Here is a 21585-nt window from a genome sequence, read left to right on the forward strand (position 1 = left end):
TGGGCAGGCCAGCTGCCATATCCCCTCCACCCCCCAAAAAAGGCAGGAAATAGTTAAGACCTGACACGATACCCCTATGTGTCTCCTGCCCCCAGTTCTCTTTTCCCTTCTTTACATTTCCCCTCAGCAGCAGGGGAGGGGGTCTGGGAGAAGGAAGGCTGCATTGGGTTTAGTTGCCCTGCCCAGCCACTCTCATGAGTCCTGAATGCATGGGCCACCCCAACATGGAGTAGTCCAAGCTACTGCTGGGCTGAGGGTATGTTTGGGCATCATGGCATGATGTGAGAGGGGCTGCAGGTGCCGGAGCTCTTGCCGCCATTATGGAAATGAGTCGCTGAAACAGTTTTCTGTGTTGAGTTCTGTCCTCCTCCCTTAGCCACCGTTCATGTTTGCAAGCGCCAGCTCCCTTGCTGAAAACCTGTCCTTCACCTGGGCGTTGAGCCCCACTTTCTTCCTGCCTGTCAGCATGCCGTTGTTCCCATTTTTCGTCCCTCCTCTTCTAGTACTGAACCTGCTGGTCTGTCCTCTCAAGAGCATCAACCATAATTTAATCACAGAAATCCTTCCTTTTGGAACGTTCTGGGAAGGTACATTGGGCCAGGGATGGAGTTCCTGAAGAACGGTAGGCAGGTTGAGGGGCTTGAAATAGGACAAGACACAGAGGGTTATTGTCTAAAATAGCTCAGTGGAGGAGCACAGAGTTAATTATTGTGGAATCTCAAGGGCATAAAATGTAACATTCCTAAACTGAATCAACACGTATTGTGAAAGGGGATGCATCAGTCCTCATACTGTCTCTGGACACAGCCTGGTTAATTGCAGTTACAGAAGTGCAGAGACAATGGTAAGGTTAAAATTATAACCTTTATTCTGTTTCATAAAAAAATCATAACTAATTGCCATATGAAGGGGTGTTCAGTGCCCTCTCTGCAAATGTTTTTTCTGCCACTTCAGGCCTTTCATATTTTGGAAGACAGAACCGTTGTTGTGGTGCTCTATTGGCAAAGGGAGATGTTATTCCAAGCTGCTGGAGGAAAACCTGCAGTATATGCAGCAGTATTCCAACTAATAGTTACTGAACAGCACATCTGTGAGTGGAGTGAGCTCGTCAGCTATATTGAGGGGCTTGGAAAATATGCTCTTCCCAGCAGTGTGACTGACTACCTGGAGTTCTTGCTTCAGGAAAAGTTTGCAGCTATCAGCAGCCAGGATTGGGTCAGAAGCCGTGAGGGAATTACCATGATGCTGTGTTAGCTCACATATGGGTTACCCTGTTATGGCTGCACGCAAACACGCTGAAATCTGCCTGTTTACTCCACCTGGCACAGTTCTGAGCAATAACTGACACTACACTTGAACTGAAATGGACTAGATTTGGAAATAGTATACTGTTTTTTTTCCTCTCTCACTCTCTCATACACAGTTCGCAGGCGACAGCATAGACCCAGGAGGAGTGATTACAGAGTGGCAGGAAAACACAAATGACCCTAGCAAACCTCTGAGACAACATTTAAAATAACCTTTACATCTGTTTATGAGTGTTTGAAATTCCAAGTCACCATTTTGAGCTCCATGTGGTGGGTCGGGAGGAGGAAGAGTGGGACGGGGAGGCCTGGCTGCTGTGATACAGTCAGCCATTAGTGGCTAAACGCTGGTAGCTGGGTCTTACCATTTTTGCATTGCTTCTTACAGCAGAAATCCCTCCATTACTGTAATAGTACACTTTGAGTCATACACTTCCCAGGCTCTGGGGCAGCTTCTGTCTCTACCAAGTTCTCTGCAGGCTCTGTCGTGGGCTGTTCCACGGGGGAGGATCAAGGAGTTCTTCCAAGTAGGGACTGAGAATTTGCAGTTGAGCCTCATCCATAGCCTGCTCTGGGACTGGTTTCATTTAAAGCCACTTCATGCCGTTCACTGGGAGCCTGCTGCTGGCTCCCGTCAGCCTTCATGCTGGATTCAGGGGCCAGCAGGGCATCATCTTGGCGTAACAGGTCACCATGAACCAAGGTTGGCTCCATGCTGGGCACACTGCCCAGGACCCAGTCAAAGTCCTCATAAAATGGGCAAGTTGCCCGATGTGCAGTTCTTGTCCCTGGTCTTCCAGTACTCATTCTTCAGCCTCTTAATGCACTCTCTGCTCTGATCACCTGTCTGGAGAATCTGCAGAACCGCCAGCTTTTTAACGATCTGCTGTTACGTCTGGTCATTCCCGGTGCTTATTCTGAAGTCCACAGTTTTATGGGCTTCACCCCAGAGGTTTGTCAAAATCTGGCAGTGCTTCCGTGACAAGGAAGCAGCTCGCTTTGCAAAGGCTTGATTGGTTCGCTCTCCGTTGCAAACCCAGGAGGCTCTCTGGTTGTGTGCTTGCAGATTGGTGATCAGCCGAGAAGGGGTGAATGCGGACCTGAACTGCCGCCGTGTGTGTGTGTGTGTGTGTGTGTGTGTGTGTGTGTGTGTGCAAGTTCTTTTTTCAATAGAATTGCAGGTTGTTGGGATAAAAAGCACTAAAGAAGTTGTCCCATGGAATTGTGGGATACTTCTAGATGATTCCCAGGACCCGAATCAAGCAGGGCTGCATCTACACTGCAAAGCAATAGGGCTCAGACCCTGGCTCCCAGCTTGACTCACACTGGGTCTGAGCCCTGTTTTAGTGCAATTGCAGTGTAGATGGAAGGGGAGGAGGTTAGGCTGGATTCCGAGCTCAAGCATGGACTTACATCGCAGTGTAGACATCCCCTAAGAAGCCAGGAGTGAAATGGGTGGATCACTCTGTAATCATCCTATTCTGTACGCTCCCCCTGAAGCTCTGGTATAGGTCACTGTTTGAGACAGGATGCTGGGCAAGATGGACCATAGTCTGACCCAGTATGGCCACTGTTCTGTTTTAATAATATATAAAGATGGTATCAGGAATTCCTTTTTACTTCTTGACAGGGCCGCCCAGAGGATTCAGGGGGCCTGGGGTCTTCGGCGGCAGGGGCCATTGCCACCGAAGACCCGGCACTTCGGCGGCGGGTCCCGGAGCGGAAGGACCCCCTGCCGCCGAACTGCTGCTGAAGACCCAGAGCGGAAGAATCTCCGGGGGCCCGTGCCCCGTGAGAGTTTTCCGGGGCCCCCGGAGTGAGTGAAGGACCCCACTCCAGGGGCCCTGAAAAACTCTCATGGGGGGCCCCTGTGGGGCCCGGGGCAAATTGCTCCACTTGCCCTCCCCCCTCTGGGCAGCCCTGCTTCTTGACCATCTCCCTGATAAAGAAGTGCTTTGTTCATTGTAAGAATGCTCCGTTTTGCCCTCCTCATCCGTTCCACTGATGTATTAATCCTGTTGACGATGACTTTGCTGTTCTTTTATAACTGATGTCTAGCAGGCCGATGCTGTTTCTCTCTGCTATACTATTCCTACTCCAATGTTTCTTCCACTTACGTAAAAATCTTCCATAACCCTGGTCCTTATAATATCCCGGCTGGCTGGCTGTTTCACTGTGACTTCATTTATTCTTTTCCATGTCTCTGCGTGCTCAGTTACTCTTCTCCCGTATTATGGCTTTCATCAGTCCCTCTCCCCAATGACAGTAGCCTGCTGCCTGCCTTTCCTTTATGTGGGAAATGTTGGCATTGAAAAGATTGAGGAAGTACAATGTCTCTTAACATCATTATATACTTGTGTTACAGTAGTAATTACAGGCTGTAATAATGATCTCTGCTCTCCTTCAAAAGCATGTGCTTTGTCCGGGGTGTTTTGATCCTCCTTAGGTTCTGGAAAGGTGACCATTTGCAATCGGAGTCATACATTACTTTGCATATCTGTTAGACACTATTTTGCAAAAGCAGAGAAAAAGATGGACCAGTGCTTTCATTATCCATACCGGCTGAGTTGATGATAGATGTTTTCCCCCTCAAAGGCATCAAGGTTTATTTTAGTGTAGTGATCCTTGTAGGACACCGCTAACTTAACTCACACAACTGTCCGAAAGTGTTATATCTGCTATTGCTACAAATAAACACCCAAGATAGCTACGTTGGAAAGAGATTAGAGAGAGAAATATTCCTTTTTGTGTTCATTAATTAATTAATTAATTAATTATTAGCACCTAGAAACCCCAGTCATAGACGAGGACCCCATTGTGCTTGGTACTGTACAAACACAGAGCAAAACAAGATGGTCTTTGCTCCAAAGAGCTTACAATCTAAGTATAAAACAAGAGACAGCAGGTGGATACAGACAGATCTATACAGGAACAAGGAAACATTGAGGCAATATTGGTCAGCATGTTAGGCTGTGCTGTCAGCACACAGCGCTTGGCCAGTTCCATCTTTTTCCCTGTATAGCCAGTTGCCATTTTTGTCTCCATAGATGTCTCACACAGCAGCCAGGGGAAAGACAAACACTTAATAGGATAACATGATTGCAAAGCTACAAAAAGTGGCAAGGGGACTTAGAACTGGGTGCACTACCTGGAATGACTTCACTGAAATTGAACATTTCAAGATTGAAGATTGTCAACTAACTTCTAAAAGAGCTTTTTGATCACTCTGCATGCTACACAGTTTTGCTGTTTTTATTCTACGTGCAGCTGCAGTGAAGCTATGACTAAATTTGCTTTCTGTATTTGTTCTCTTGTTTGCAGTTGATTTGAAAAAAGACCTAGAAGAATATATCAAAAAAAATCTTCCAAGAAACACAAAGCTGGTAAGAAATGAAAAGCGAGAGGGGCTGATTCGAGGAAGAATGATTGGAGCATCTCATGCTACAGGTATACCCTGTCTTTTTCTTTCCTTTAATCCTTTCTCCATACACCTAGGCAGCACCTGTGTTGTAGCCACAATCCGTCCAGCCAAGGAGTATCTGACATATTCCATATGGTGATCATCAGTAGTGCTTTTTGTTTAGGTAAAGGGGATGATGTTGAGTGATGTGATGCACTTGCTTTCCTTTAGTCGACTGAACTTACTGCCTATACAGCAATCTCTTGATGGATAAGGAGCAAGGGGCAGAGAATCAGTCAGATTTCCTATAAGTCAGTCCTTAGCATCACTTATTTTTCACTGTTTGGTGTTTTTTACATGTGTTTGAGCTCATGTCAGTTCAGATAAAAATCACTGAGCCATCTTGGTACTCTTTCCTACAAAATTTATCGGTGTTTATTTTGTATTTAGTTACTCCAACTTCATTCAGTGGCCGTTGATGGATTAAAAATTTCCTAGGTTACAGTGCATTTACAGGTTTAACTGTTCAAATAAAACTGTCCCCACATAAGATATGGCAGCTTGCTAGAAATGAAGTGCTTTCAAAAGAGTCGTACTTGGTACATAATGAATGAAAGGGAAGCTTTGAGAAGAGTAAGTGGCACCGGATGTGATCATTCTTTCACTTTGCTGAGTTTGGAGACCTGGACAGGATTAGGGAACAGTTTTCCTATAAAACAAAAGTAGATCAGGACTCTGGCTTTACCTGAATCATAGAATCATAGAATACTAAGGTTGGACGAGACCTCAGGAGGTCATCTAGTCCAGCCCTCTGCTTAAAGCAGGACCAATCCCAACTAAATCATCCCAGTCAGGGCTTTGTCAAGCCAGGCCTTAAAAACCTTGAAGGATGGAGATTCCACCACCTCCCTAGGTAACCCATTCCAGTGCTTCACCACACTCCTAGTGAAATAGTGTTTCCTGATATCCAACCTAGACCTCCCCCAATGCAACTTGAGACCATTACTTCGTGTTCTGTCACCACTGAGAACAGCCGAGCTCCATCCTCTTTGGAACTCCCCTTCAGATAGCTGAAGGCTGCTATCAAATCTCCCCTCACTCTTCTCTTCTGTAGACTAAATAACCCTAGTTCCCTCAGCCTCTCCTTGTAAGTCATGTGCCCTAGCCCCCAATCGTTTTTGTTGCCCTCCGCTGGACTCTCTCCAATTTATCCACATCCCTTCTGTAGTGCGGGGACCAAAACTGGATGCAATACTCCAGATGTGGCCTCACCGGTGCTGAATAGAGGGGAATAATCGCTTCCCTCCATCTGCTGGCAATGCTCCTACTAATACAGCCCAATATGCCGTTGGCCTTCTTGGCAACAAGGGCACACTGCTGATTCATATCCAGATTTTCGTCCCTGTAATCCCCAGGTCCTTTTTCTGCAGAACTGCTGCTTAGCCAGTTGGTCCCCAGCCTGTAGCAGTGCATGGAATTCTTCCTTCCTAAATGCAGGACTCTGCACTTGTCCTTGTTGAACCTCATCATATTTCTTTTGGCCCAATCCTGCAATTTGTCTAGGTCACTCTGGACCCTCTCCCTCTCCTCCCCGGCTTAGTGCTGACTGTTTAAGCAGCTGGTCATAAGAAGTGGTGTCGACAGATTGTACAAGTTCTATATGATTAGCTTTCTTAAAAGTAGCAGGGATTTCATTTATGGGAAAATAAATAATTTTTTTGCTAATGAAGAAAATAAATTGAAGCTTTCAGCTTGAGTCATGGGAAGGAAGTCCACCACCTGAATATCTTTTAAGCACCCTTCATGTGTGTTAGCTCCCCCTACAAGGAATAAGAGGCACAAAGATCAGTCTGTACTTAGCAGTGTTGGCCAGAACCTGCCCTCACTTGCGTGTAAATCCAGAATAAATCAGTTGATTTCAGCGGATTTACATTGTGTAAGTGAAGGCAGAATTTTGCCTCTGCATGTGTTTAAAAACAAAACAAAAAAACCCTCAACCTTTTTATATAATCTAAGTTTGGGGCCCAAATTGACCCAAGGTGTCCCTTTTAAAACTTATCAAAATTAAAATAATGAGGCAATTTACTTTTGCAGTAAATGTGTCCTCAATTAATTTAGATTAATTTGCTCTAATTGGGAAGAGCAACAATGGTTCACGAACTTCGGTAAAACAGTGTAGGATTTTCCCTCTCCAAGTCGAGAGCCCAGCTCATTATATATTGGATAACATACATGCAGAATACTTTGCCTCAAGTGACAGCTATTGAACTGTGAGGTATTTTGCTTTCTCATTAAGGCACTTTAGAAAAGCTCCTAAGTAAACTACTAATTCACATGCATCGTTGAGCTACTTCTCACCTGTGGTATTTCAGTTGTCATTATAGCAATTAATTGGGATAGAATATATCTGTGCTTTATGTACCCAGGGAATATTTTATATTAATGTACATCATGGATAAATTCTTTGGCATGTGAGAAACTACAAGATAATTTCTAAATTAGTCTGTTTCTGGATCATGCTATTACAAAGCTAACAAGTAAGAAAACCAGTATTGAAGTTCATAGGTTATTGACTTGAACATTACTTGTTACCTCTCTCTGTATCTAGTTCATATACCACTCTCTTTACCATGATATGTATCAAGTCCTCTCCCATCTCTCCTCAATTATCCCAATATCACATCACTTTTCTCTTCTAAAATAAAATTTCAGAATAATTTTTACACCGACTAAGCCTGGAGATTGCTCCTGTATTCCCAATGGTCCAGTTTTTAACATCTCTAATTGTGGTGAATAGTCCCACACAAACTGATGGCTTTTACAAGGAGTAGGGTGTTACTTAATGTGAGTAAGACTAGCAAAATCTGGCCCTAATAATTTTGGCCCTGACTTTGCTCTTACATCACGGATTACTGGGTGCAGGGCTGATGAGAGAGGACAAAGAGGGGATAATTGTGCTGGGACCCTGAGTTCAAGGGGATCCCCAAAATGTCTAACAGTGGAAATAAAATCAAATAGGAGGGGGTGGGGCCCCAGCAAATATGATGCACCGGGATCCCAAATTTCTCTTGACAGGCCTGAAATTCTGTGGCTGTATTATGCAGGAGATGGGGCTCGATCATTATAATGGTCCCTTGTGGCCTTAAACTCCATGGATCTGCGATACACCAGTGTAAAACTGGTGTGTGGTCAGACTCAGACTCTGAGTTTAAGTGGTCTCTGTGTGTGTTTGTTTCATATATATAAAGTTTGTGAGGGTATATGGCAACAGAGCACCGAATCTGGCTAAAATGCTTACCAAAATATGAAACTTTGCCAAAGGAAGTATTATGAATAACTGCACATTTGAGCAAGAAATTACTTTAAATGTGAATAGCTAAGATTGATGATGTGAAACAGAGTTTGTCTGTGAACTAGCTGAATGAATGGTGTTTTCTTCTTGAGAGGTTCCTTATATGCTTATCAGAGCATGAGTGTCTTCTAATTACCTTCCCCTGCATTACACCTTCGGCCTCCACGGATTCTCTGTTGCATGAGTAAGACTGCACAACACTCCTTGTGGAGCTTTTTTGATAGTCTTTTTTGGTACTTAATTGTCTTGTGATATCTGCTCTTCAGAGTCTTCCACCCCTCTGGCTACTCATGTCTAGCTCTCAGATAAGGGGATGCTTCCTTTGTTTGGCTTTTTGAGGATTGGAGTGGAGGTTTATAGTGGTAGGAGAGAATCCTCTGGGCCTTGTCAGGGTGATGGAGAACCTGTTTGAGCTGCGAAAAAATACCGGCAGTAATGGCCTGATCTAGGTCTCATTGAAGTCAGCGCAAGGACTTCCTTGGACTTTAATGGGAGCTGGAACAGAATAAATGCAGTAATTAAAAATTGTTGGAGTGAGGGTGGAACAAGAGTTGTTTCATTCTCACAGCAGGGGAGTCAGAAGTGCTTCCCTTTATTGTTATTGCACTGTGCTTCTCTCACAGTCTGTGCAGTATATGTAGAATCATATGTATTACTTTGTAATCAGTATTATTGCCGATAGTAAAGTTCTGTACTCTGCTCCTTCAGGCTAGATGGTAAGATTTCTCTGCAGGAAACCCTTTAGCAGCAGTGGACTCAGATGATTGCTAACATCAAGGTTTTGTTTGGAGATTGTATTCCCCCCCTCCCCAGCTATATTTGATATATTTGGTACCAATACCTGTAAAAGTGCTGCTATCTTTACAATGCAATATATCAGTGGATTTCTTTAGATAGTCATCTCCTCTAGATCGGGATTATATCTTCTTCTATTGTGTATGCTTTCAGTCCTCTATTAGAAATAATTTGTGTATATATATTCAGTGTTATCACAGACCTGCATATTTTGTATGGTTTTTGTTCTTCTCAGGAAAAGTGCTGGTGTTCCTGGACAGCCACTGTGAAGTGAATGAGATGTGGTTACAACCTTTGCTGACTCCAATCAGAGAAGACCGCAAGACAGTGGTGTGCCCTGTGATTGACATAATCAGTGCTGACACGCTTATCTACAGCTCTTCCCCAGTTGTGCGTGGAGGGTTTAACTGGGGTCTGCACTTTAAATGGGATCTTGTTCCTTTGTCAGAATTAGAAGGACCTGAGGGAGCCACTGCGCCAATCAAGTAAGATTTCTGCTGCCTGTTGGGAAGCAAGCTGACAATTATAAGTAACATGCTGTAAATAGAGACCAGCTCGTAAATGAGAAGTGCATCTTTAAGAGCAGAGACTTACATTGCCAAGGGTCTGTCTGTCTCTTCATTTTTATTGAGTTAGTTTAAGAGAAAATTAAACTTTAACAACAGGAAAAGGCTAGCTTAGCCTAATTTGCCTGCTTTTAAAGGGCAAGAAAAACACCTTTTTAGAGATTTATATAACACCACATTTGCCATGTTGCTCTACAGACAGATAAGACATGATCTGTGTGAAGAGTTTACAGGCTATTCTATATTAAATATGTACTATCCAGTACCTTAATATTAGAACTATGTATTGGTGTATGATTGCCTTAATGATGGTTATTTTTATTATCAACTCTGCCATAGTGATATGCTGTGTATCCATCTGGCATGAGCTCTGGAACTTCCATGGCCACATGTTAACGAAATGCTAGCTTTGGAAAATTCTTTTTTTGTAACAAGAAGGCAAGTGTCGTGGTCAATGATAGAACTGTTGTACCAATTTTACTCAAGAGCTTTCATGTCAAGATTCCGTTCTTTCTGTTCAGATAGCTTTTACATTTTTTTTCTTTTCGATTAGCATTTATCTTGGCATAAAGCTTTCTACTTCAACATGCACAGATGCAAAAGCTGCCTCAAACCATTAGCCACGCCATCGAGCTTTGTGGTGAATGCGTTGAAATCGTCTATCCTTTCTATAGTCAACCCTTCGAGTCCGGCCTGAAGTGCTTCCCAGGGTCATGCTTCAAGGCTAAAGCCTGAGTAAAGATGAGCACTAGGACTTGGCAGCACTTTCTTTGATGTTTCTACCATACCATAGGTGTCTGGTGGCCCATCAGAAGTAAACAGTATCAGTCCATTTCCTACTGGACGTGTCCATGTTATAAAATTGCCACCACCTTTGGAAACTTTGTCTTAGCAGAGAGGGCAGATATTCACTAAGCACAGCAGTAGAAATGGCTTGTACAGGGGAATCCGTCCAAGAGCAAGGCTGAAGTTGGCAGAGCAATGTGGAGAAGCTGATATGTTGCATATCTTCTCTAGTTTAGAGGTCTTCAGTCTCTCGGGCTGTTAACCCAGCACCGTTCATTGGCACTAGGTTGACTTCATAAAAAGGAAGCTTTAATTTCATCAAAACAATTAAACTAATTTCTGGCAGAATTTTAGTGCTTTATTACATTTTATTGCTGGGATGGGCTCTGAAACCTGACTGTGTGTTCTTATCCTTCTCTGCCCTTGGAATGTGAATTAACAATGCCTAAAGCTGACATAAGCGGCTCCAACACTGGATTTTCTGCTGTAGTTTGAATACTGCGTGCGTCAGGTTTTCCACATCGGGTTTTCCCATCACAAGGCTTGATCTAAGGAAACCAAGAAACTTCTCATGGTATTTCTTAATAAACTGTCTAAGCAATAATCTATTTGGGAAGAGATCACTGCAGATATTTCTGAAGTTAGAAGAAGATGACACATGGGAGAAAACTGGAGGAGATCCATCAAAGAGAATTTTAAATTAGGAACCTTGATTAGAGATAATCCACCATGTGCCTGAAGATGCAGTCCTCTGTGTAGGCAAAGCTGCCACTGTCTTCCAAGGATTCTGGAATTGAGCCCAGAGACAACATTGGTACTTAAATGGAGTCCCATTGTCTACGATGACTCAATTTCCTGAGTTTGAGAATGACTTTCCTATTTAGAGAAGCTCTCGCATTGCTTAAACAATATCCTAAAAGTTTGTTTTTAAAAATCTCTGAATATCACTTTCCACCTAATGGAAAGCTTTTTGTTTTGTCATCTGTTTAGAAATCTTCATAATCCAAATGTGCTGGATTCTGCTCTACCCAGATGTTAGAGGGACAAATCCTACAGCAGAAGACCATGTCAGAACAAACAAGGGAATCCAGACTTAGGGCTGCTTACCCTGGACACTTTTTTATTGCATTTTTACTGACTAGGATTGTGGAATGCCTGTGTCTAGCCACTGTCATATGGCATGATTGCATGGACAGCTCTTCCCTCCCCGCGCCTTACACTTTGCCAGGGCAACAGCAGACAGGGACTTCCTGCTTATAAAAAGAGGTATTGGTCATACAGGAGCAGTTTAGGATGTAGGTTGTAGAATAGTAACTAACGTACAGATGTTTACAAAATATATTGGCATAATAAAAATGCTACATAAGAGGCATTACATAGAAGGGACAAAGAACTGGAAAACCTCCAGAGAGAACAAATACTCAACGGTAGAAGAGTTATAACAATCGGGGGATAACCTGATGATTTTATTAATGATGAAACATCAGTACTCCTGATTTTAAATTCAGCTTGTGAGACAAGATAAATAATTTAATTACACCCCATTAGGTTTATTGGATTGTGTACTTTAAGCTTGATCCTTGTTTCACATAGAAAGGGAATTATTACTACTTTCAGGTGATACCAGTAACTACAGTGTACACTGGAATGTATTATTTTTTCCCCAGTCAGGTCAGGACCAGCCTATATAAGCCCTTTGTTCATGAGGGGGAAATATACAATCATTTTGATTTGTACACACATCACTGTACATTTGTACGTATAATGAACAAGTACATCCATACATTTTAGATCAAGAGCAACATAATCAATTAACCAGAAAATGTAGGTACTGTGTCAGAGCTAAAGAGACAAAAATATAATCGGACTGGATTCTAGGCAGGGTTGCAGTGCACTTACGCTGGTGATCTCATTGCAAAAGAGTAATTTGGCTTCTATGCAGCCAGCTATTTGTGTTTGAAGGAAGACTGAGGGCTTGTCTTTGTAGCCCTGCATTTTGGACAACAGGCGTGTGGATGGCAGTGTGCACTAGATCCTGTGCTGTAACTCCCCCGTGTGGGTGCTGTGGGCACAAACTAAAAGGTACCTCGCTCGCATTAACTTAGTGCTATTTAAAGGTACACAGCAAATAAATGTATGTTGTACAGTTATATGTGATGGAACAGTGAGAGATCACAGATCATATTTATACACTTTCCTTTAAAAATAAATAAATTATAGGATCTTTTGAGACCTGATCTGATTACTTCAATCCTGCAGTCGTAGTCAATGGGGTCCAACCATCTGGATCCAGTAATAGGACTGGCGACTTGATGATTAAGCTAGAGTAACTTTTTTGTATTAAAATGAGTGTGTAGACAATGGGCGCTCATTTTAATCTTTTTCCTCTTCTAGGTCACCTACTATGGCAGGAGGCTTGTTTGCTATGGATAGAGAATACTTCAATGAACTTGGACAGTATGATAGTGGTATGGACATCTGGGGAGGAGAAAATCTAGAAATATCATTTCGGGTAATAATTGGTTTGTATTACAGTAGGTGCTCCACTTGTTCCCTTACCTAAGCAGAGATTCATTAGCGCTGGAATTGCTATTTGCATATTGAAGCTATATAGGGCCTTCATTTTCCTTTCAAAGGATGCTTTCAACTTACAAAATAACACTCCGAAATTTCTGATCCACTACTGTTACAACTAATTTGATTGTAACTGGAAGTTTAAAGTGGGGGAAAATGTTCTCCCTTTTGACTTTTATTCTATAGGGTTTGACAGCACTTATCTTTAGTCACTTTCACAGTTTCCTCTTTTGTTTGTCTGGGTCTTTCACACAGCATATGGAGAGAGAGAGAGAGACTTAGAGAATATGGTTTATAAATGACAAATTTGGCAGGAGGAGACACGGGCAGATATACTGCGTGAAACTACGTTTAATTCAGTTTGTGAAATTGTCTCAACTTCAAGCTGCCAGGTGCCCTTTTAATATAAACAGGTTTATTTACATAACATTTCTATAGGCTTACGGGCTTTACAGACATGCTAGAATCGTTCTCAGAGGAGCTTGTACAGTACCTGTCTAAACTGTGTTTCAAATTAGGGAACATGCAGAAGATTAGCCTCAGAGCTGTTGAAGAAAGATAGGCAGAAAGTTACTATCGGCAGGTTCCACTGTAGTTGGTTCATTAGGCTTGTTTTACATTTATCTCCTCTTTGTTCACAAGGTAGAGATTTAAAAATAATTAAACTGCTTTGAACTTTTGTCAAACAAGTAGTAGGCACCTTTGGGTTTATAAGGAATGTTGATTCAGTCAGTACTATGGACAAATATGAGGCAGGGACTCGTTAAGGAAACGCGCACTGGCAAATGTTTCTTAGCCCCGGCTGCACAAAATAAAAATACTTCAAACAAATCTGTTTGCAAATTGAGTCGTGATCGGGACAAAGAACGTAGGTCACATTTACAGGATGTCGAGCTGAACACTGGAAATCAGTGACTTTGAAAACAAATTTGGGGTTATGGTGGAAAACCAACTGAACTGGGGTTCGTATAGTGATGCTGTGGCTACAGGCCTAACTCAATCCTTGGATGTATAAGAAGGAGCATATTGAGTAGAAGGCGGGAGGTGGTTACCTCTATACAGCATTGATGAGATTATTACTGAAATACTGTGTCCAAGTGCAGCATGCCTACTTGAAAAATTGGAAAGGATTCAGAATAGAGTTGTTAGAAGAATTCAGGGCCTGGAAAATCTGCTTTCCAGTGAGAGACTTAAGAAGCTCAATCTATTTATCTTATCCAAGAGGAGGTGAAGAGGTGACTTGATGAGTCTGTAAGTACCTACTTGGGAGAAGATTTCTGAGAGTCAAGGGCTCTTTAGTCTAGCAGACAAACACATAACAAAATCCAGTGGCTGGAAGCTGAAGTTAGGAAAAGCTCAGAATGGAAGCAAGGTGCAAACTAAAGATTGAATATCTTTCTAAAACAGGTGTTCTATCTCAACCAGAAATTATGGGCTTAATGCAGGAATTATTGGTTGACATTCTCTGGCCTGTGTTATGTAGGTCAGACTAGATCATCAATATGGTCTTTTCTGGCCTTAAAATTCCTGAATTTTACTACCAGAAAGAAGGTAAAGTAGGGCAAACATTTTTAACTCCTGCACCCAAAAGGGATTACATGTCACACACATGTATATGTGTCTGCATACAGCACATATGGGAAACCTGTTTTAAACAACCACTTACAGGACTTAACAGTGTTTGCTTAACAGAGGTTGTTCTACTAAGGTGGAGAAAAAATGTACTTATTATGTTTTTGGGGATACTCTGAAATGGACAGGAGATTGACTAATCAGGATGATGATCAGTTACACAGGTTACTGTGTGCACACATGTACTGTAGCAGGAACAGTAGGGATGCTGACGTTAAGGTTAAATAATTAACCTTATACTAGTAGTAATAAATAATAAATAAATAGTCCATTCTAATGCCTGGTCTACACTTCAGTTATACCAGTATGACTGTCAGAGGTGTGATAACTTTTTTTTTTAAACCAATTTATAGTTATACTCGTACAAGTCCTAGTGTGGACACAGTGATACTGGTATAAAGGTGCCCCACATGTATGGGAATAGCTAAACTGTTATAAAGCACTTTTATACTACTATCACTATGTCCACGCTGTCAGGGTTGGACCTGTATACTTAAGCCTTGTCTGCAGTACTGGGTTAACCTGTATTGTCACCTATAACTTTCTAAACTTTCGCTTTTGTCCTGAAACGTTCTGTGTTTGGTCTTTTGTCTGAAAACTAAATATTGAAAGCTTGAAAAACATTGTGGCTCTTTCTAATGGAAAGGAGAGTGGGAGAAAATATGTGCTGTTTTTAAAAAGTGCTTGCAACATTTTATTTTGAACAACCCTAAAAAGTGGCAGGGAGGTGATATAGGCAAACTGATATGAAAATTGCCTTTTTCAAAGAGTAAAGCCTTGCCTTTTTCCACCCATAGGAAATTGGTTTTGATTTGACGGAGAGATGAGCCTTTAAAAACTGAATACTGAGCATACACAATTCTACCATAACTATCCCCTTAAAAAAAATAAGTATTGAACCTTTTTTGTACTCTACACTGAAGTGTCTTCTGCTTTCTTGTGGACAGATCTGGATGTGTGGGGGTAGACTTCTGATCATCCCTTGCTCCAGGGTTGGACACATATTCCGTAAAAGGCGCCCCTATGGCTCACCGGGGGGGAAGGATACCATGGCACATAACTCTCTGCGCTTGGCACACGTATGGATGGATGAATATAAGGTAAGACAAAAATTACAGCGTTTGAAATGGGAGTGTTAATTGAATTGTTCCAGTTTATGATAACACACCTTCCTTTGTCTGATGAGATACCAGATGTGCACGATTCTCGTTCCTGTGATTCGGCTTCTTAGTGTGAGATACACAGAAATTCCTAAGTTCTATACATCTTTTTGGCTTCTGAGGTCAGCATTAGGGACTAGAGGCACCAGCCAATCCCACTTCTTGTCCAAAAAGGACTTCACCTACTGATTGTATGAGTACTCTACTTCAGTTCTGTGCCTTTTTTTCTTGTATCAGCTGTGGAGTTCTCCAGCTTTTTCTATTCTTGTTCTCTGAAAGCTGCCAGGGTCTTTTGTTACAGCAGATTTAGGGATGGAAGGCAGGTCTGAAGATATTTCCATGCTTATACATATAATAAAAGTGCCAAGGTAATGATATTGACTGAATGATATTGATAGTGGGATGACTGATCTAGAAGAGAGATATAGAAAGATTTAGTGTAGATGGTCTGTTTTCCTCTGTTTTTTTCAGCAGAGAGTTCAACAGCAGCATTTAGTAAATAATCAAAAATACTATGTGATAGAGAGGGAAAAGGGAAATAGTAAAAATTGCATTTTAATTTTTACATTCATGAGGAGTTGTAAATTATGTATTTATGCTATATGAGATACAAATATGCAATACAAAAAAGCAAAATATCATAGTTACACTTTTAAGGATCTGATGAGGACTACACTGAATATCCCACTTCATTAATACTTTTATTGAAAAAAGGAACAGATACAATAATACGCAGAATTATGTATTTGATACAGAAAAGTCTAACCTAATTCTTTCCTATGACAGTGTACAATTGCCCCGGATTCCATTTCACTATATACATGTTATGCCTTGTGCTAGATTGTATTAGCCTTGCTCTTATAGCTTCTTTGTACCTGCTACAGAAATTTCAGTGATATTAACTTTGCAAGCAACTTCATAATTAACAAGTATCTCAGTAATGATGGATATATAGTCTTAATTAGTGTCGGACAGAAGACCAGAAGATTAAAAATAGCACTAGACTGTCATTATCTCCAGCAAGTTCCAGACATTGTTTAAAGTGCAGGTTTACCCAGCGAAGTCTCAGGGTTCCATGCTTATTGTATCCTAAAGAATGCATATGAAATTAGCCAGTGTCTTTTCTGTTTTACTTGAAAACTCAGTCTAGGATGTGAGAATCAACATGGGAATTTTACTTTTCATACATCACCAGTAATACTGATTCTGTAATCTCATTAGCTCTCATTGCACCTCTGTTGGGGTTGCACAGGTGTAACTGAGGGCATAATTTAGCCTCTAGAATCTTTATTACTAGGGATGAGGCAGGATAAGGACAGAACCCATCTTAACTCCAGGAGCCCAGATTAAAGACCTGGTCCTGTAAATGCATGTGGATGTGAATATCTCCAATCACATAAGTAGTCCTATTGAAGTGAGACTGACCACATGAATAACATCATTCATATGCAAGAACAAGCCCTAAACTCGCATGTGTGGCAGTTAGACAATAAATCATTTTTTGACTTGTAAACCAAACAAATTTGTTATGGAAATCATAGAGGCACAATAAACATTGACTCTAAAATGACATTATGGAATTTTGAAGGACTTGGAGGAGAGGAAGGTGATCAGGAACAGTTAACATGGATTCACCAAGGGCAAGTCATGCCTGACCAACCTGATTGCCTTCTGTGATGAGATAACTGGCTCTGTGGCTTTGGGGAAAGTGGTGGATGTGATATACCTTGACTTTAGTAAAGCTTTTGATATGGTCTCCCACAGTATTCTTGCCAGCAAGTTAAAAAAGTATGGATTGGATGAATGGACTATAAGGTGGATAGAAAACTGGCTAGGTCGTTGGGCTCAGTGGGTAGTGCTCAACAGCTTGATGTCTAGTTGGCAGCTGGTATCAAGTGAAGTGCCTCAGAGGTCTGTCCTGGGGCTGTTTTTGTTCAACATCTTCATTAATGATCTGGATGATGGGATGGATTGCACCCTCAGCAAGTTTGCAGATGACACTAAGCTGGGGGGAGAGGTAGAGACGCTGGAGGGTAGTGATAGGGTCCAGAATGACCTAGACAAATTGGAGGATTGGGCCAAAAGAAATCTGATGAGGTTCAGCAAGGACAAGTGCAGAGTCCTGCACTTAGGACGGAAGAATCCCATGCACTGCTACAGGCTGGGGGCCGACTGGCTAATCGGCAGTTCTGCAGAAAAGGACCTGGGGATTACAGTGGACGAGAAGCTGGGTATGAGTCAACAGTGTGCCTTTGTTGCCAAGAAGGCTAACGGCATTTTGGGCTGCATTAATAGGAACATTGCCAGCAGGTTGAGGAAAGTGATTATTCCTCTTTATTCGGCACTGTGAGACCACATCTGGAGTACTGTGTCCAGTTTGGGGGCCCCCCCCACTACAGAAAGGATGTGGACAAATTGGAGAGAGTCCAGCGGAGGGCAACAAAAATGATTAGGGGGCTGTGGCACATGACTTACGAGGAGAGGCTGAGGGACCTGGGGTTATTTAGTCTGCAGAAGAGAAGAGTGAGGGGGGGATTTGAGAGCAACCTTCAACTACCTGAAGGGGGGTTCAAGAGGATGTAGCTAGACTGTTCTCAGTGGTGGCAGATGACAGAACAAGAAGCAGTGGTCTCAAGTTGCAGTGGAGGTGGTCTAGGTTGGATATTAGGAAAAACTATTACGCTAGGAGGGTGGTGAAGCCCGGAAATGGGTTACGTAGGGAGGTGGTGGAATCTCCCTCCTTAGAGGGTTTTAAGGCCGGCTTGACAAAGCCGTGTCTGGGATGAGTTAGGTGGGGTTGGTCCTGCTTTGAGCAGGGGGTTGGACTAGATGACCTCCTGAAGTCTCTTCCAACCCTGGTGTTCTATGATTCTAATTCCAATTTTCAGAGAAGAACTAATACTTTAAGTCAGTGGTTAAATGGAACAGGTATGTAGTTTAATGCATTGGATTAATCACGGTTTAAAATTGGTACTAGAAGTAATGTAAATAGTTCTGATCGGATATTTTCTCCTATTTCTTTTCTATGTAGGAACAGTATTTTGCTCTAAGACCTGAACTAAGGGCCAGGAATTATGGAAACATTACTGACCGTGTGGAGTTGAGGAAAAAAATGAACTGCAAGTCATTTAAATGGTATTTAGATAAAATCTACCCAGAGATGCAAATATCTGGGCCCAATGCCAAAGCTCAGCAACCAGTTTTTATTAACAGAGGGCAAAAACGACCAAAAATACTGCGGCGCGGAAGGGTAAGACACTGTTCAACTTCTTTAGAAAATCCTTCGATTTCCCCCTGCTCTTTTTAGGTAGTTTTGAAACTTATTGCGATGGTGCACATAGAAGTAAGTACAGTAAATTGTTTTCACAGGAGGTGAATTGGTGTATACTGTAATAAAAGTTAGTTTTGTCTTGAAAATGTCAAATTTTGTATATTTATCCAGAGGTAAATTGGAAAAGGCCCCTTTGTGTAAGTCAGGTTCTTTTCAGATGGTACAGTACTGAAGCAATGTCTTTCCCTGTGTTGAGACTTTTCAGCTTTAAAGTTTATGTAGGACACTTTCATGACTGACCACTGGTTCTGAGAGTAGATTTGGGTTGAGAAGAACCTACCCCGAGACTTTCACACTCTTTGTTTATCATAGATGTACAATGTCATTAGCTTTCCTCAGTCAATACTTTTATTCAACAGTTTTTTGCAAAGATGAAAAGTCTAATCTGACTGAAAATGCCTCTCTTGCCCTTTACCCATAAGGTGAGGCCAAGTAAGAAATCTTACTCTTAGATGTTCAGTGAAAGTATTTGGTGTATTAGTGGAAACCTAGCAATAAACACCATCAAGAAGGATATGGTGATAGACTTTTAAAATGGTGCATATCCATCTCTTACTAAGTAGACCTTGGTTTATGGGTTTGTATGCAAGAATCACTGGAGTTGCACCTGCTTTCGCCAGTGCTGAATTTGGCCCAGTACAGTTTTTTTTAAACTTTCCAAAAAAGCAGGAATGACTCCAGATTCCATAGAACATCTGTCAATCTTTCTGTGTGCAAGAGAGCTGTAGGAGACTCAAGTAATTCTTATTTTAGGTATGGACAGGTGGGAACCTCCCATTGATGATCATAAACCAATTTAATAAGTAATCTGGTTAATACGTAAATATTCCCCCCCTCTGGACAATGTAGCGTAGTCTGCAATATTTAACAGTAAACTTTAAAAAATGGATGCAACTCTTACAGCGTAGGGCCCCAATCCTGCAGGCTGCTGCATGCTGAACACAAGATCGGACATACTGGGTCAGACCAAAGGTCCATCTAGCTCAGTATCCTGTCTTCTGACAGTGGCCTATGCCACGTGCTTCAGAGGGAATGAACAGAACAGGTGATCATCAAGTGAACACCTGTGCTCATGCAGAGTCCCTTTGAAATCACTAGGATTTCACTGTAGAAGGAGCTACAGCGGAGTCCAGCAGTGAAGCAGTTATAGAATATTTTCATATTCAGTTCAGTACCTGGTTGGGCTGCTGTAAGTTTTAAAATGAAATGTCTGGCTTGTTCTAAATACAGCAGATGCACCAACCTGACTTAGGCACTTTCCTTGTCGCTCTTTTTACCTTTGGAGGATAATGGCGGCTTTTTGGTTATTCCCAGATGAAGGCTTAGCTGAAGGAATACTGTTGGTTTTGGATGAGGTTATTCAAGGCTTTTGAACATCTCAAAATGAAGTGAGGGACCTTCTCTGTAGCCAAGGATCTCCTTCCCTTCAATTTAGAGGATAGCCTTCTATGTCCTTTGAATAAACAGGGCAGTGTACTGCCAAATCGAATTAAAGTCCTGCAGCTTGAGTCTTCGGGGTTTGATAAGTGTGCTCAATATTGTGTGGGTGGTTAGTCAGCTTTGGCTCTAATTCATTATATAAACTGAGTCAAGAGGCCCAGGGAACAGAATGATCAGCCAATATCACCAGTGTGCCAGACTCCTAAGGGTTCAGAATAAATTACTCCAAATCCCACCTTTATAATATAAAAACTAATTTGGAAAGGAGCAGTGCTTATTAGCCAACTGGGGAAGTATCATAAAAACTGTCAAATGCTAGTGGTCCATGACTGACGACACACACACATCATTTTAAAACCACGTAAGTTACATAATTTAAGGAGCTACTGGTGAGTGATTAACATTCAAAATTTGATCTTCCCTAAAGCCCTTGACTGAGAGGATTCTAAGGGACATTCTCTTTTTAAAATATGGAATCTATTTGATTTAGATGTGTAGTGCAAATCAGCAAAGGGGATAGCAGTTATTTATGCTGCAGGGCATAGCATCTTAGGGCATCTGAAGAAGCAAATATTGCTGGGGGTGATGCTCAGAGAAAAATGGAATTTAGTTTGTTGTTGTGCTGCCCGATTATTTAGTGTCATGCTACAGAGTAGCTATTTCTTTCTGGATTTATGTATCTGTTAGCATTGTCTAGAGTGTTCATAGCAATGCCTTTTGGTTTTATAAATCTAAAGAATAATAAAATATTGATTTTTTTTTTTTCAGGAATAGCCTAGTAATAAAACAAAAGCTGAAGTAACTGCATGCATTTATCCAAGGCAAAATTGGCTCATTTTTCAGGATGGCTCACTATTCCAAGGCTGTGAAAGCTCGTCTACATTCAGCTCCAAAATGGAGACCAGCTTTTTTTCTGTTGTTGATCATACTGAAGCCAAATAACCAGAATAAAAGCCTTTGAGCATGCTGAGCTACTTCATGGGACCACTGACCAAATGACCATCAGCAGAATTCAGGGTTGGGCACTCTTGTCAAACCAGGAGAGCGGCTGAGCAGCTACTAAGAGCTTCATAATTCATCGCAGTAGTAGGCTTTCTTCAATATGCAGCCACATATTGAGGGTTTGATCCCAGTCTGGCCAAAAAAACCAAACTCCAGGTTATTCTACTTCAGGTTATAGTCAATGCATCAAAACTGGGCTGGGAGCTCATCTGAAAGACATGGGAAGTTTTACACTCTAAATTG

General features: G+C 41.8%; 1 protein-coding gene across 7 annotated transcripts in view; it reads left to right on the plus strand.

Annotated features, from left to right (window-relative positions):
• The window catches only part of GALNT11 (polypeptide N-acetylgalactosaminyltransferase 11), an 80940-nt gene that overhangs the window by 39245 nt on the left and 20110 nt on the right, over positions 1-21585 (plus strand). For 4 of the 7 annotated variants that reach the window (XM_005297173.4, XM_065586763.1, XM_065586764.1 and 1 more), the window contains exons 5-9: positions 4626-4751; positions 9087-9336; positions 12598-12715; positions 15357-15509; positions 18601-18819. In XM_005297173.4, the coding sequence (XP_005297230.1) occupies positions 4626-4751; positions 9087-9336; positions 12598-12715; positions 15357-15509; positions 18601-18819 (866 nt within the window). Of the gene's footprint in view, positions 1-4625; positions 4752-9086; positions 9337-11193; positions 12286-12597; positions 12716-15356; positions 15510-18600; positions 18820-21585 lie in introns of all 7 variants that reach the window. The other 3 variants (XR_010599097.1, XR_010599099.1, XR_010599098.1) reach the window with 1 other exon arrangement.

The sequence above is a fragment of the Chrysemys picta genome, chromosome 2, assembly GCF_011386835.1.
Source record: "Chrysemys picta bellii isolate R12L10 chromosome 2, ASM1138683v2, whole genome shotgun sequence".
Classification (NCBI taxonomy): Eukaryota; Metazoa; Chordata; order Testudines; family Emydidae; genus Chrysemys; species Chrysemys picta.